General features: G+C 41.2%; 1 protein-coding gene across 1 annotated transcript in view; it reads left to right on the top strand.

The window, feature by feature from the left end:
* Positions 1 to 7,022: 7,022 nt before the first annotated feature.
* The window catches only part of BCL2L13 (BCL2 like 13), a gene marked incomplete at both ends in the record, with an annotated part of 33,497 nt that continues 23,147 nt past the window's right edge, over positions 7,023 to 17,372 (top strand). Inside the window, 2 exons of the mRNA XM_082012493.1 lie at positions 7,023 to 7,143; positions 16,586 to 16,696. Of these exons, the coding sequence (XP_081868619.1) occupies positions 7,023 to 7,143; positions 16,586 to 16,696 (232 nt within the window). The remainder of the gene's footprint in view (positions 7,144 to 16,585; positions 16,697 to 17,372) is intronic.

Below are 17,372 nucleotides of genomic sequence, written 5' to 3' on the forward strand. Positions count from 1 at the left end.
ACCGCGTTCAGTTACGAAAAGAGCTGAGCTGCTTCCAAGAAACGTTGTAACGTGTTTACCTTGTGGCAGAGAGCAGCTTGCTTGTGAGGCTGTAGAGTAGATTGCTTCTTGGCAATGCCTTGGGCTCCCTGTCATAGGAAGCTTTGGTATCTCAAGGTCACTTTCAGCTGTCAATTGTATAAAGCTGTGAAATACTATTTATAAAATCCCACAGTTTTTCCAGGTTTGGACTGGCAGAGATGAAACTGTCTTTTTTTTTTTTTTTAAACCCGCAGCTGAGCTGTGGGGTATAGTGTTAGGGAGCAGGAAGAGAAAAGCAGAAGGACAGAGGAAACAGCGGGCAGGGGGCAGGGGAAGGAGGGTGCTGTCAGGTGGACATGGCTAAGGGAGGTCTTGTCATGGGGCCCTCAAGTTGGTTGGACTTCTATGATTAACTTCTGTATGGCACCAGTGGTTCGTTGCAGGAACACACGGTGGGGATTCAAAGCCTTTTTATGACTGGTTGCCTTCAGTCATTTTGTGTTCTAGAAGCGTTGAGGACCATTGTCAAATGATGTGTTGATTCTTCAGGAGCGCTGCTGCTGCTTCCATTGTTCTCTTCAGGGCAAAATTTAAAGCAGTCTTCATAAGCTATAATAGTATTTATTTAGTCTAGCTGGCAGGAATGTTTCATTTCTACACTGCAGGTTACATTTACTGGAAAAAATAGAACTGTTCCTTACAAAGCAGGGTCAAATGTGGTGTTGGTCATACCCATGTTTCCTCTTGGCTTTTTTCTATTCCCTTAATTTTTACTAGGCCTTTTTTTTTTTTAGTGTGAGAAAGTTTACTGTAAAACTTTGTATTTTTTTTCCCCCCTCATATCTCAATTACGTTACAATGCAGGCAGTGAACTTGTATTTTGGAGCGTGGGAGCGCTTTACCATTATTTCAGTCAGAATCCGAATGACATTAAAACAGTCAGAACTTCCTTCAGGCTTGCTTGCTTTCCTCCAGCCCAGGGAGTGTGAATCTCTGAACCCACACCTATCATCACGTGAGCCGGACGAGGGCCGCGCCAGGAGCGGGGGGCTTTCCCTCCTCCCCGGCCTGCCCCTCGCCGTGCAGCTCCGGCGCCGGGGCGCGGGCGGGGCCGGCACCGCCTCCATGGCGGCTACCGCGGCGGAAGGGAGGCGGGGCCGCGGCGCCTCGCCTCTTCCCGCCCCTCGGGCAGTCACGTGGCGGGAGAGGCGTCCTGCCGGGCTCCGCCCTTCGGCGCGGGCCGTGACGTTCTGCCCCCCCAGCCGAGCGCCGTCCCCTCCTCCCCGCCCCTCCATCATGGCGGCGGCGGCGGCGGCAAATTAGGGCAGAGCTCGCACCGCCTCGCGCGCGCGCGCCCGCCACCCCCGGCGGACCGACCCGGAGCAGCACCGCTCCTCGCCCGGCCTGCCCGCCCCCCCCCTCCTCCCCGCCCCCGCTGCGCCCCACGGCGCTCGCAGGTGAGGAAGGGGGCGGGGGCGGGCGGGCAGTCTGCTTGTTTATTTATTTATTTATTTGTTTATTTATTTCTTTTCCCCTCGCGCCGCCGCCGGCCGGGAGTTGGGTGGGGGAAGCGGGCACGAGGACGGCGCGGCCGTTGGGCAGCTCGGCGGCCGAGCGCGCGCCTTCTCCTACCTCCCCCCCGTTGCCTGTGAGGGGCGGGGGGAGCCGGTCGCTCTCCGTGGGGTCGGTGGCCGCAGAACTTCCCCGAGGGGGCGGGGCGCGGCGGGGCCACGCCCCCACGGCGACCGTTTGTGGCACCGCCGTGACTGTGGCTGAAGGACGCGTCCCGCCGCGCCCGGGGCCGCTCCAGCGCGTCCCTCCCCGGCCGGCTGCGGGGCGGGCGTCGCCCTGGAGCGGGGCGCCGGGCCGGGCCCCGCGGTGTGAGAGAAGGTGCCTCCCCCCTCCGCCGGCAGGTCCTGAAGGGCGGCGGCAAGGAGAGCGCTGCGGCCTGCCCGCCCGCACCTGCTGCTGTAGCGCGTAGGCTGTGGCTCCCGCCGGCTGACTCATCCCGGCTTTCTGCTCCTTGTCGTTTCTGCCCAGATATAAATATCTCATTCATCGCCGTAGTAACTGAGTAGCTTACGCTGCACTCTCGCAGGCTGCTCCTCTGCTCCGGCTCTGCCTTTTGTCTGGCGCTGTTGAAACTTGCAGCGAGCCCAGGGTTTCTGCCTTACCTGCTTGTCTTCTTGTTTGCCTTCAAGTCCACGTAGCGCTTGGCAAATTAAAAAAGGAAGTGAGTGAAAGCTTGTTAATGAAAGCTGGGTTTTGTAATGATTTAATATTGTGGTAAGACAGTTTAAAGCTGGAGAAGACTGAGAGCCTTTATAGTAGATAACTCATACGATTTTTATTTTTCTTCCTAAAAGAAAAATCAAACGACTTGCCTAGAATGCTCGCTCAATTACATTTCCCTCTAAGGTCAACTGAAACCACAGCCCAGATAAACAGCTATCATATTTTGCAGTGTTTCTATCCATTAAGTGCCACTAGAGGGTCAGTAATGGATGCGATATTGATTCATTTTCAGTAGAACTGATGTGTTTGAACTCAGAACAATTCCATAGTCATACCATCATATATCATTGGAAAAGTACTCTGAAGAATTTATCTTCCAACTTGATCATGATCGGGTGCTTTGGGAAGTCCTACCTGTTATGTGAAGTGTTTTCAGAGACAAACTGTTGCAAAGTTAAACTAGTCCACACAGGCCAATCTCATCCAAAATGCCCACACAAGCCTTCTGGTAAAGTTGCAGAGCGCTTGAATGTTTTCCATCTTGTTGACAACGGGGTGTGGTTTTATAGACCTGCAACTCCTTGAAATGTGGTATATTTGGATAAAGAGCACTGTATAAATGTAAAGCTGTGGATTAGAGTGAGCTGAGAGTGGGTACCTGTTGCAGAGATTGGTATCAGGAGGATGACCCAATCCTGTGAATATAAGTGGCACGCTGCCCTGAAAATTATTTGAACTCTGGTGCTACTGTTTTGTTGCCTCCCTAAATCTCCCCGTCCGTGCCTGGGTGAACAGCTGCTGACTGAGACCACGCGTGCTTTGAAATATTTCCTCGCCAGCAGAAACTATTCCGCTACAGCGGTGGTCTAGGATGATTAAGTTTGCAGCCAGTAGGTGAGGCTTGGTAACGTGAGCTGTATCTGGGAACTGCGTCCAGCTTTAGACTGACTCCATTTTCAAGTGGGACTTAACTATGGTCATGGTGGCAGTGTTATTTATAAAAAGAAGGCAATCTGTGTCTGTACTATGGTTTCTGGACCTGTGTTTTAAGTCCATTAGAAATCAGTAGCAATATTGATCACCTACTGTTTTGTTTATAAACATGCAGCAAAAGACCTGCAACAGTCGAATAGATGCTCAGTAGATCTTGGTGGCAGCTGGTGAACTGTTCTTAGGGGCAGCATCATAATGCTGTTGCATTTTGTCTTTTGAATGTTGCATGGTAAATGCAGCTTGATGCATGCTAGGATTTTGCACGTAAGGACTAAAACCTAGCAGAGCCCCATTGCTAGCGGATTACATTCACTGTATTCATTGGTAGACTTGTGTTGTCCATTATCTAACATATAACTCTTTTGTGGATTAGGATGTGACAGGCTGCATGAGGAAATGTCAGTCTGACTGGAACTCCTGTTCTCAGGTTGGCTGAGCAGCTCAGCCCACGTGAAACAAGTGACAGCAGGGTCGGAGGAGTAACAAGCTAAGTAAGCTTCAACAGGTGTAACCTCTTATTCGCCCAAGGGTGCAGGAATTGAGAAAGGTGAAATTTTTTGTAGGGAGTAGTTGTTAATAATTTTGATCCCTCTAGCTTTTAAGAGGCAATATTCTTGCAGTGAATCTGTTACACCAGAAGTAACCCTCTTGTCCTTGCTTTGAGGCTTACATAGTCTGTGTAAGGCATTTTTTCTTCCACTCCATTACATCTCCCATGCTAGCTTCTGTCTTACTCTCTTAAACAATTTCTGGACTCTCTTCCATTTTGCTCCTGTAGTGGAAAGCTCTCCTTCCTCTGATCTGGCCTCTCAAGCTGCGTGTCCTTTTTTAATCCCACGCATTCCTGAAAAATGGCCTTTTCTGAGAGGTTTACAGTATCTGAGTCAATATTTCTCCATTTCTTTTTGTAAACAAAACCAGTCATTCACAATTCAAAATGAGTAATTCGGTTGCTGTGCTGTGGGCTTCTCTCAAAGGAAGACTGGTGATTCTGAAGTGCATTTCCAGTCTGACATTCTTTTAGGTGAAGCTGAAGATGTTTCTTCCATTCGGGTTCTTAAGTGTCCCTTCTCATTTCAGTATAAAACTACCTCTCAGAATATTTTGACCAAAATGATTACTTTTTTTCATCCAAAGCTTTTTTTCTTCATTTTTCTCCCAGGGAAACATTAACCACTATTTAAATAAGCTGTGGTGTGATTCTCTCCCTCTCTTCCCCGCCCCCCCCTCCTCCCTCCAGAGGTGCTGAGCTAAGCATGCTGAAATTTTCATGAATTAGTCCTCACTGTTGCACATGGATCACTGTGCTGCTATGGAGCCTCATGCTTGTTTTGATTGCCTGTTTTTTTTCTTTAATTTTCTGCGTTAATTTGCAATTACATTTTGAAGAATAATCTCTGTTACATATTCCAACTTGTTCTTTGATCCACAGTGTGGTGTCTGGATGTCTCTGGACCATCCGTCAGACTGATTCTTTCAGGACAGATCAGTTCAGGTTGTCTGGAAGGGCTCCCATTCACTGTGTAGGCGTTGCGAGAAGCGTGTTGGTTTCAGGCCTCTGGATCTCTGCTGAACAAACCAGAACTGAAATGTGCTGGGGAGCTTTTGCTTTTTGGTGAATGGCATCTTTCACACCTGGTGATGTGAACGTGTGATGTGGTGGTGACATCTGGTGATCTGGTTTGAAGAGCAGATCTGTTGTTAAAGGATCCTAAAGTCTTCTGAGCAGTTATTTTTTCCAAATCTCCCTGCTTTATGAAAGTCTCAGTTTGTGGAAGTGGCTGAAGGGTAACTGTGTGTTGTGCAAAAGGTGCAGTTATCCTCTGATATAATTTCATGTGTTTCTGAAGCATGATAGCCTGTAGAGCACTCTGGGAAGGATGAGGCAACATAAATGTAGGATTACTGCTGCAGGGTGAAAGGGATGAATGTTGCCTCAAGGTTTGGACATTGGTTCCTTCCTGTCTTCAGTTCAAGCTGTGGTAAAGACTCAAGCAAAATACATGGCAAGAGGCAGAGCTTCCAGAGTATAGTCTTCATGAAAGAGTCCTCTTCTGTTTTCAATACTGAATGAGTTTCAAAAACTAGAGTTGCTAAAGATTAATGAAAGAATGCTTAGCCATTTTACACCAACTCTTTTCCTTTTCCAGCTTTTAGTTTGACAGCTAATCTTTTCTTTGCCAAGCTACCTACTCATGCAGTAACCATGCCACAGCACAGTTATAGTTGTGTTTATCCTCAGTAGTAGCCAGTTGCACAGCTGTTAAACTGAATTCCTTTCCAGGGAGGAGAGGGGTTAGAAGTTAGCCCAGACATCTTGCATGGCTAGACAAATCAATGCTTTTCTTTTGCTTGCTCTTTTGTTAATCTTGAGGCTTCATTTGCAGATTGAGCTTTGGTTTGGGTACCTGGTTATCTCTCTCAGTCTCAAGGCATTTCCAGTGGAATCGGGAACCCTCTTGGGATGTTCCAACTCCTGTTCTGTGTGTATAGCATTTTTCTCATTTGAAGTCCTTTAAGCTTTAAACTTGGTTTAGATATTTCTTCTAAATGTAACTGCACTCTCATACTAGTAAATTATGTAGCTCCTTCAGTATCTGTTAAGTAGCTGTTCTGGAGCATGAACTTTTCTGCATGCCTTTCAGTTAGACATCCATTCTTATGGCCAAGAGTGGACTACTACTTGTTTGGGAATGACTCTTTGAAGTGATGGAGAACTTAATTTTGAGAGTTTATCTTAAAGCCCTAAATACTATTATTTGATTCATCAAGTAGATTGTGTGTTGGTTACACAGACTGTTCCTAATATAAAGAGCTAAAAGATGTTCATTAACTTCTTTTCCATCTGTTGTATGGCTTTTTCTCCACTTCCATGTCGCCTTCTGAAGTATTTTTTTCCCCATTGTCCTTTATGGCTGATTTTAATTTCTCTCCACCTTAGTTTTTCATTATTGGAAAAACTTCTTATTTAGATGTTTGAAAAAAGCAACAAAACAAATAAAGTAAAACAGGGAAGTTCTTTGGCCAGATGTTGCTGTTAGGTGTGGATTTCTGTTTCGTAAGTATTAAAGGCTGGGTGAGAAATCCAGGACACACAACCATCTGTTCTTCCAATCCCTACAATGAATGTGGAATTTCCTCTGCTGACCATATGTTTTCTATTGCTGTTGGAACAGTAAAATGAATTTGCAGCAATTGTGGTCACTTTTTCTGCGTTAAAATTTTTAAGCATTGTAATAAGAGAATCTGAAAAAGAGAATTGGGAAAATACTTATTGGAGGCTTAGGGGAAGAGAGACTCATAAGAACCTGTCTTTTTACCTGAAGTTGTAGTTAACTAAGTCTTCAGAATCCATCAAAACCTCTTTGCATGAATTCGTGTGTATTTTTGTGTGTGGTTGAGTCGGGAGATATTAGGAGGTAGACACATGGTAAGGAACTGTTCAATTTGCTTTAATGTAAGAGTACGTATGCCAAGCAGGATTGAGAAAGGCCGCTGCTGGCAGCAGGCTGGCAGGACTCTGGACTGGGGGGCAGTTGGTTTTACTCTGCACGGTTCTTATTAAAATAAGAATGCGTAGCATATCAGGGCAAAAACCTGGATATTGCTCCACGATTGTTACATAATTCCTTGTTATGTATGAGTTCATGACCTATTGCAGCCTTATAAAAAAACAAACACAATACTCTATTCCTTCCTTACAGTCTTCCTCAGTTACCCAGAGAAAACCCTACGTGCCCCATAAGAGCACTGCTGCATCGCAAGCCAACCCGATGGCGTCCTCTACTGCTGTGCCTGTAGGATTTCACTATGAAACAAAATACGTAGTTCTCAGCTACCTGGGACTTTTATCACAAGAGAAGCCACAGGAGCAGCATCCTCCTTCAACTCAAGGTGATATTTGCATATTCATCTGTACCTATTTACATATGCAACTGTGTTTGCAGTTAGTTCTTCAGCTGTTTGTGCATGGATGCAAAATGTCAGCCTGATGTTTAGCGTAATGCGTCTCTTCTTTTATTCATTGAAATAATGGGAGGAGATGCTGATGGAAACAAAGCTGTTTGTATTTAGATTACTGTTTTGATTTGAGCTATGCCAGGGTTGGTTGGTGTTTATGAAGCAAATAAGTGGTTTTAGTAGCTGTCTTGAGGTTAGGAGGGGTGGATATGTATTATCTTTGTTGAGCCATCTTGAGAATTTAAGCCTATGCCTGTTTTTTTTGGGAGGCAAGTAGAAGTAAACAGGGGTGAGGTGGTGTTTACCTGCACAAACTCTGAGCGATTACTTGAGCAATCTCATGTGCTAAATAGTTTTGCCCTATTATGTTAATGCTTCAGTTGTTGTCAGTCCGTGGTAGTACAGAGATGTGAGGTGTAACCTGGCCTATGCTGCATCTATTTATTTATTTATTTTTAAGAAGTCAAGGACTTTGTGGAATCAGATGGAGCCAGGTGTTTCTTCCAGATCAAGTTTATGCATATAGGAGGTTAACGAAATAAATAGGCAGAATAAAAGAAGTTTGATACATTGTGTTTCACATAAACCTAGGTAGTAAAACTTCATTTATTTTGTGGTGGCAAGCACTTAAACAATGTTGTTTTTCAAGATTGTTTTGGTGGCTTGTCACGTCTTAATGATGTTTCAGTCACTACTAGCGCCTGTGATTCAGAACTTATTCTGATGAAAGGCATATTAAAAAAAAAAAGGCAGTCTCCAGAATCTTTCTTTTTGAACAAGCATTTAAGAATGCATACTCTGTCATTTACTGAATTTACCTGTCATGAAGTGAGAAATTCCTGAAAAGAAAAGATAGCATCAAAGTTGTGAGAAATTCCTGAAAAGAAAAGATAGCATCAAAGTTGTGAGAAATTCCTGAAAAGAAAAGATAGCATCAAAGTTGTGAGAAATTCCTTTATCAGTTTGGCACCTAAGCATATAGCATATGCTGGTTGTATATAATTTATAAAATTAATCTTGGTATACTTAAGGTATGTCTGTTACTTCTACTTTGACTGCATCTGTGGTCCATGAAAGGAGAGGCACCGTAGTGCCAAGACGCTGTTTCATAAAACGCTTTGTTGGAAAATGTGCTTATTTTAGCAATAATCTCCCATTCTGAATACCCCATATGGGATAACAGGTCTAAACTGAAAATCTGTTGAATACTTACAAAGCTACAATGTGGAAGAGTCTGCTTTATTCTCTAAATGTAAGATTCAGAAACAAAACTGTTCGTCTTAAAGCTTTTTGTAAATAATTTGGCTGCAGTTACCTTTGAAATATTTGCAAATTGACGGGAAACCTTTCAACTGATTCTTATTACTGAAACCTCTAAGAAATATTTGAATTAAAGAGCAATATTAAAACCTTATAAAGAGTAAGCTGCAAATGTTTAAATAAAAATTTTGTAGTCAGTTAAGAGGACTTTCAAGCTCCTGTGTAAAGATAACTGTTGAGTTTACCTTTCAGATATTACTTAAATATGTTAAATTGTGTGACAGGAGGCTGTAGTTGGATTTACCAGTAAAATACTCTAAAAGCATTGATACTTTCCAAATCTGTTCTTTCTTCCTTGTTGCTCTAAACCTTCCCTTCTAAACAGGAAACAGTCCTCCATTTATTTCCCGCACCCTTACTGCCAAAACCAGACAGTGGCCACAATTTCTCCTCCCCTGGTCATCTTGCACTGTAGTTAGATCTCTCTTTCAGTGTTTTTACTTCTTTCTGATCAAAGACTCCAGATAAAGTAGTTTTCCCTTACTTTTAATCTGCCATGCTCTTTTTCACCCTCTCCTGTAATGCCTTGGATGGATTTCAGGCTCTTACTGAACTAAGTGCAAACACTTTATCCTTCTGCCTCAGGATTTCTTTCATTCTTTCATAACTCACTTTTCCTGTTGTTTTTCTGCTTTCTGTGCTTCCAACAGCTTTCATTTGTCTGACAGTTACTTTTTAAAAATCCTTTCTCCTACTTCCTCTCTCCTCGCTTGTAGTTGAACAGTTGTTTGAGCTGCATTCCCAGGGTATGTGCGGTAACAGCCATGTGTTTATTTGGAAGTACTGTGTGCATCTTCTCTGAACATTAAGGAGTTTGTATGTACAGTCTGTATCTCCTTGTTGTCTGGCACGGGCCTGATGCCTGCTTGTGGAGAGCTGTACCAAAGCATTCTGCTCTGCATGCTTCTCCCCCAGGGAGACAGCGAGAGAAGCAGCAGCCCATAATGGATATTACCTGCGCTGCCTAATGCACTGCTGGAAGGTAGCTGGCTATTACAGTAACAAGTGTGGTATGAGGAACCTGGTTAGAACAAGAGAGATGTGAAAGCCAGTAAATGAAAATGAATAGCTGTTATGTAGAATCCCATCATGAAGAGGAAACTTCTGGTTTTTGGTAAGGAAGACGTATGAGGGATAATAACAGTATGATGTTACATTGTGCTTGTCAGTGTGTTTTTCAAGCAGTGCCATCAACTGTTTATATGCTATCTTGCTGATCCCACGTTCCTTTCACTGATGATTTTTGTGGTACTTAAAGTGCTGGTCAGTAGTCTTTCTACTCTCTACAGCTGAATGCTGTTGATTTACGAATTGAGAGGATTCTGATACAAGGTACTTGTCACTTAATCTTATTTCGCTCTAATTTGTTTATTGTACTGACAGACCTTTCATGGGAAACAATTGAAGCAGTGATGTTTGGCTGTTGCCTGTTTCTATTTTAGTTGCAGAACACTTCTCTATTTTATATGTTTCATTCATATGAGGTATTGACTCTCGTATATGGTACTTTCCCTTCGTATATTTTTCTTAGACCCAGGTAAGTCCTTACTCTTTGTCTGATTTCTGTATCATAATATTACAATATAAGGGGAGTACCCAGAAGGGCTGGCTGGCTTTGTTCTCCCTATGTTAGTCTCTTTTGTCTCCTTCAGTATTGGAGAGTGAGGGACTCCTCTAGAGGGCAGTTCAGAGCAGGAGCCTAATTACAGCCACCTTGTATCAACTGCTGGAGGATCTTCTCTCTTTCCATTGCGTGTATACAGAACATGGAGAAATAAGGTACACTAGGAGTAGTTAGTGTTTCTGTACCTCCCTTGAGTCCTTATAGCAGTCTTATAGATTTCAACACTCAACAGTGTTCAACAGTGAAGTTTCAACACTCCAGTTAAGCTAGAAAATGTATCTGATGGCTCAAAAAAACAACCAAAAAAGTGATCTTTCCCAACAGGAGTGGTACTATTTCATCTCTGGTAGGAGAAATTGAACACTTTTGTTCATTCCCCACCCTTTCCTCATATGGTCATGTCCCCCAAACCTCTGCTTCCCTGCATTTCGTACTAGAGTTCTTTTCCTGATGTATGTCTTTTTATTCCAAAAACTCAGAGGAGAGTAAATCTTTAAGATATTTGTTAATTTCAGGTTAAAACTTCTCATCTTCTGTAGCCATAATACGCTTTACCAGAGTAGTGGTTTTTGGAGGGACTTTATTCAGTGAAGGCTCAGACAATTTACATAGGAAATTACCTCACTATGTTTCCTTTTGGATCTCTTGGTTGGTCTTGATTTTGTTGCAGGAAAGAATGTCTTCAATTACAAGAGCTAAAAACACTTCTGACTTCAAGCAAAGACGACCGATCTAAGTCAGCATCTCATTACTACTTTGAAAGTTTTATTTAGACAGCTTTTCTTCAGTGCAAGAACTGAACAGAAAACCATCCACAGTTTTCCAGGCTCTTGAAGAAAAGCTGAAGTTTTATTGGACAAACCAATCTTTTGGTATTACAGCCCTATAGTATACTGTAGGAGGTTTCAGTGTCTCCAGAAGAAAATCCAGCAAACTTAACTGGGCAACAGTTTGAGAGATAACTCCTGCTGCAGTTTTGGCAGAGTAGTGATTCTGCATAGCACTCACTTCAGTTTACTTAAAGCAAAGTCTGTCAGCAGAAAATTCCGTTACTTTTTGATAGGTTTTCAGGTGGGTGAATAATACAAATTGCTCAGATAAATCTGATAAAACACACACGGTAAGATACCATCTGTGTAAGTCCGTGTGGTTTGAGGCAACAGACAGGTACAATTATTTTAAGATGTGTAGAAGCTCTCGGTTATCTGTTCATTAGATTGTGGAGAAATGCTGTAGTATTTTTTCAGAACTCGTCGTATCTATAATTACTGGTTCATACACAGAAAATAAATATCAGGTATCAGAAAACATTTCTACATTTTTCCCCCTGAAGTTCACACTCATTATAGAAGCTTCCAGTCTGCTGCAGTTGTTAGTACTACTTACTTTTTAAGTGAGTCAAAATACTTTTGTTTTGTGATGCAATATATTTGTATTATAAATATTATATTCATCAAGGAGTAACTTTTAGTGTATTTCTGGTTTTTAAGCTACTTCCCCATGGTTTGACCCCATCCCATGAGCCTGTGGCTGGAACGAAGATTCTGAAGAAAAGTAGTTTTTCTTGACAGAATCTTAAATAATCCCTTAGCTGACACAGCATCTGGAAGATTTATAATCAATGCCACTGCTGCATGGTGGCGTAGATTACTCAAGAGGTGAACAAGGTTTTGACAGGTTTGCAGTTTCCCTGAGGTGCACACAATCTGCAGAACTTTAATCCAATTATTGTGTACAATGTTCTTTTGACCATTTATTATCTGTTTTGGAATTACTGTATGAAGTGCTATATATAGTCAGTGATCATGGCATTTTAGTGGTTTCCCACACACGTTTCTTACAGCTGAGCAACGTTGAACTGGGTTGCTGGGAGAAATGGGGTTTACATTTATTTGTTCGCTTGCTTTAGTTAGAAATGAACTCTTGTTACATCTCAGGAAATACATACACAGATAGGCAGAGATGGCCAGGTTTCATGCATTGTGGGTGAGCTCAAGGCCCCGGAGTGGCTATCTCAAATCTAAAAGTAGTACCTCTTTTATATGGTTTTGACCATCATGGGTTGGATACCTGTCATTGCAAGATTTTCTGTCATCAGGTGACACTTGGAGTGGCTGTTGCAGAATATCTTGGTTTTCTTCATACTCCATCTTTACTTACCCCTCGTAGTTCCTACAGTTGGTCTGTAGGAAGTGAAGGAGTTTTTGAGCTGTCTTTAGCTTAGATTAATAACTCATTCTTTAGAAACTTTCCTCTTAGTGCAAAACATACCCACTTTGGCTGAAAAGTCACAGGCTGAAAAGGTACACTTTGTAGGTCAGACTGATCCAGTTTGTGGTAATGAGGGAGCTATTTCCTGAACCAAGGCAAGGAAAGGGAGTTTTTGGACTGTGACTTGGAGAAGAAAGAGGTGGTCCCTCCAGGAATGTGAATTCTTACTTAATTAAGCCTCCTCTCTGCCCACAAAAAATGTTGACTGCTAGTTGTCAGTCTTGTCTCTTTTTGGTTCTTAGTATTTTGGACTTTTAAAATTTCTTTTAAGCTTAACCTTCTTATGGTTTATAAATAACTTATTTTAAACATTTCTCAAATTGAGGTTCTACATCTATGTATGGCAGTCTGTGTTCTGGAGTTTGCTGGCATAATGGATAGATATACTTTTCATTAAAAGAAACATGAATACGTTTGTGAAGAGATGTTGTATATTTTTGTCACTTAGTGCTTGCAGAAATTTTAGACGCTTACTTACTGTTATAAAAAGTTTGAGATGTTAAAGCAATACTAGAATCATTCCAAAAGTAAATTTTTAAGTCAATGTTGACTATACAGAAGTTAATATAGAGACCTAGGGGAACTTGAAAACACAGATAGTGGTAAGTTAAAATTATAAGCATGAAAGAAAAACAGTCGGGAGCAATCTGCAACATCAAAGGCTTTCTTTTTCATTGATGCTGCATTCACTTGAACTAGAAAGACATAATGCCTTTTTCAGTCTCTCCTTAGAGTTGCTGTTGTCTCTTGTTAGCTGTAGTTTGGCACAAACACTGTAGAATCAGATGTGCAGGCTCTCTAACTCTGATGAATGACTTCCATCCCTCCTCCTCCTGGGATGAAACCTGGGGAATGGGTCAGTCTTGTATTGTTACTGAACTTCTGGAATGGCCTTACGGGTGGAGTTTTACTGAAATATTGCATTTCTTTAGTAGTCATAACACTGATTGCCAGTGATGTGGTGCTTGATGGACTTTTAGAATACATTTTCCTGTACTTTGCAGGTTACCTCCAAATACCTGAAAAACAAAATCTTAACAAGAACACACGTGTGCAAAAGGGAACACTTATTCCATAAATAGAAAGTAGAATGCACTAGGTTCTTTGTGTAAGGCTGTGTAACAGAGGTTTGTTAGGTCTTTGGGCTGGGAAGAGGCCTTTCAGAGTCAATTTACCAAAAGCCCCTAATAGGCAAATCCATTTTTTCATCATAGGAAAGCATTCAATGTTTATGAATCTTACAAGTACCATTTCTGGTGTGACCATTTGCATTATTAAACAATGAAGATATGTCCTCATCTACTGAAAGCTATTTTTACTGTTTTATTCTGCCTATTTGCAAGCTGACTTGGAAGTTGTCTAAAGGAGAAAAAAGGTACCACTCACTTGACACCTTTGCTATTGGAATACGCCGTTCTCCAGCACTGGGTGCATTTTTTGTTAGTAAGGGTCAACATACAGGAGATGCAGAAAGCTGAAGTCCATTGATAATTAGGGGAAGAAACGGTGCAAAGTCACTTTTCCAAGAGGGGTAGGTTTTTGATGTTTTGGCACGACTGAATAGTCAGGTGCTATTGGAATCAGCAGCTGCTGCAAAGTTGTGGGTGTTACGAGATGGAAACCGTTGACTGCAGCACTGATTATCTAAACAGCTCTTTTGTACGCTGGCAGCAATGGAATTTCTCTTCCTTCCATTTTCCGGGTGACTTATTATCAAGTATGACAGCTTGTCATGTGTGATCATCATCACATTAGTCCCATGAGAACTGGTGCTCTTCTGAATGCCCTCATCACTTCCATATACAGGGTGAAGCACAGGTTAAAATAAGAGTTTGTACTTGCATATACTTGTTGCACTTGACTGTGAAGCAGTAGTTCGGTCATTCAATGGGGCAACCTTAAAGGGACTGACAAGGCATTAGTGAGCGTCTGTTCATTAACCAAAAGGAGGAACAGTTTGCTCCTCTCTGGAATTTATTGTTCGGAGTGGCAAAGAGAGACTGTTTGAGAAGGGATTTAAAAAGCTAAATAAAGTTATTCTGGACATGGTAATGATGATTATCTAACTGTGTGATTAAGAAAAATGGAATTAAACTGACTATCTGTTGTTCCTTTAAACTGTTCGCATAAATAAATGTAAACATTTTACACTGACTTGTACATTGGTTTAGAAAGATTTTTGTCTCACAGGTATCTATTGAGTGCTGAGTTTTTAAGAATTAGCACACATTCAGTGGGTTGGTTCTGTGGATTTTTAACTTGTTTTTCAAATGCGGGAGACCTTGCAAGCTTATTATCTAGTGTTTTTTTAAATACAGAAAATGCACAGTGTACTTTACTACACATCTGTGTGTGTTAACTAGTATTGTTGCTTTTACGGTTTTCACACACTCTGATACAAAAACTATTGATATTGATTGTTCATTATGGAGGAAAGGGGAAGGTGATACAACACTTAAGAGTGAGTTTGAGCAGATTTAAATAGAGGTGGATCGAAGAAAATAGGCAGTCATTCATAAGACCACCAAATTATGATATAGTGTCATCAAAACAGGAATGAAGACAGACATGCCAGAAAGCTACACTGGGTGTTGCAGGACTAAGAAACAGTGGAGACGGGCAACGTTATCAGAAGGTTGGCCAGGAGGTGGTGTTTAAATCATGGGCATGAGAGAACATGAAGCCCCAGGAAAGAATTCTAAGGAATATTCAGAAGTTAGAGAGCTAAGAAAATGTGTTTTGGGTAACCCAGTAACTGATACTGTTGAAAGTAGCAGAGTGCAGGGCTAATGAGGACTGATAATTGACCCAAAACTTAGGGAAGGAAATGGCTGGAAAGGGGATTACTTAGCAAAGTTTAGTTTTGTGGTCAATTTTATTTGCTTATTTATATATTTCAGGAGTAAGTTGATACAAAATTCACTTTTATATTCATGTGGCTATAACAGATACATTTTATCTCTAAGTAGAACATTTTAAGGAATTGAAAGACAGAAAGAAGAACATTTTAGTAGTAGGCTGTTGATTTGGTGACATTTGGTTAAAATAAGACAGCAGTTAATGGAACAGTTTTTGTAGTGTGCTTTAAGAACAGGATTGGAAGACATGCTTGAAAGCTGATGGAAGAAATAAAGATTAGCAAACCCAAAGAAAAAGCAGCTAAATAGCAAGAGTTTTGAGCTGGAACTCTGTCCCAGACATGTAGTCTTTCCATTAGTACCCATCCCATAAAGCAGTTACTTGAGTAACTGCCATACGGCCTTGTATTGGAAAGGTTGACATTCAGCAGCCAGTTCCTTAAAGGTTCAAACGTTTTAAATACCTTGGCTTGCTTGGAAACAGTTTTGTGTCTCTCTTTTGCTACAGCCTAATAATTAAGATGATTGAGAAACTTTGTAATCCTGAATGGTATGGCTGAAACAGCTTCTTGTTACCAAATATCTGGAGTCAGCACATGGAACATATATTCATCACCCCAAACTGCAGCATAGGTACTTCTGGGAATATGCAGCCATTTCAAATTCCTAAATTAATTGATTAGGAGATGAGAACTGACAATTAACTGACAATTGTGGTGTCCTTTGCCTCTCTTGTTACTTGTGAACCCGGTCTTCAGTTATTTCATTGTGGCCTGTTAAACTCATGGACAGTGTAATGATGCCCAATTAATAGATTTTGGGACTCTTCACTGATGTCATTACATAGTTGCTCTGAGTATTTTTGTAGATTTTGCAGGCATCAATATAAATTTTGTATTTTGCTACTAAAAATCAAGCTTATGCCTATGTCTGCTTTGTTTTGGTGTAGTTTGATGATGAGTGTATCGGTTTTAATGACTGCTTGTTTATGTGCCTTGGTTTGATTTTGGTCTGAAATTTAAGATAAGTTTGTTTTTGAAGTTGTTATATATTCTGTTTGTGGCTTTACTGTTCTAATTTTTTAAAAAATATTTTTATATAAAGTATCTGTTCTTTCTTGAATAGGCCTGGAAGTTTGTGTGTTTCTGGGTTCATACAATAAAACTTTTGTAATAAGTGCCCTTACGGGATCATGCTTTTAATGTTGCTGTCTGAAATAGAACTTTCAATATTTCAATGTCATGTTCCATTATTTACCTTATTTGAAATACTACATTTGAATAATTTCTCTGGTTTCTTTTAGGGACTCAACAACAGCTTATGGCTCAACATGGTTCGGAGAAAGAGGCTTTGGAGAAGGTTAAAATAGAAATTGAGGAGGAGCTAAAACGTCTTGATGAAGAAATCCTGGAAGGTGCTTCAGATTTTCCCATTTCAATCAATAATCTCTATGCACTATAATGGTGGTTAATTTGTAACAGGTACTCTAGTTAAAGAGATTTTTGCACACACTGAAGCTCTTTACCCTCTTCCCCCTACAAGATTTCTACACATTGTCACATGAAATAAAATAGTTAAATGTTACTGTTTGCAGTGGTGGACTCTAGCCAAAGAAAACAGTTGAATGACATTTAATAGGCTACTATAAATAATGAAATATAAGCAGCCCTTTAGCTGCTCCAGTTGATGACAGAAGTGAAATCATTCCCCAGCAGCTAACATTTAGAGGAGTGTGGACTTAAACCATTAGTTTTTTCACTTCCACCAGGTTTAGTTTTTGTGACATGCTTTGACCTCTAGATGTGGCTTTTACAGGACTCCCAGCAAGGGATGATTTGGGAACAATCTTTGCTTTACATGTGTTGCAAATGGGAAATCTGAAGTAGAAAGGATCTGGTTACATTCAGCCATATAGACCTTTCTTAGAGGTTTTAAACTGAGAAGGAAAAGGTTATATGAACAAAATATTATTTAAAAAATTATACTCTAGTACTGCTGCAGATATGCCCATGTGAGTGCAAATTTTACTATGGAAAAGAAGCTGTTTTGCTGCTCCATCAGGGTTGGCATCAGCTTAAAATTGAGAATAG

Source organism: Phaethon aethereus (assembly GCF_964289735.1).
Source record: "Phaethon aethereus genome assembly, chromosome: 1".
Taxonomy (NCBI): domain Eukaryota; kingdom Metazoa; phylum Chordata; class Aves; order Phaethontiformes; family Phaethontidae; genus Phaethon; species Phaethon aethereus.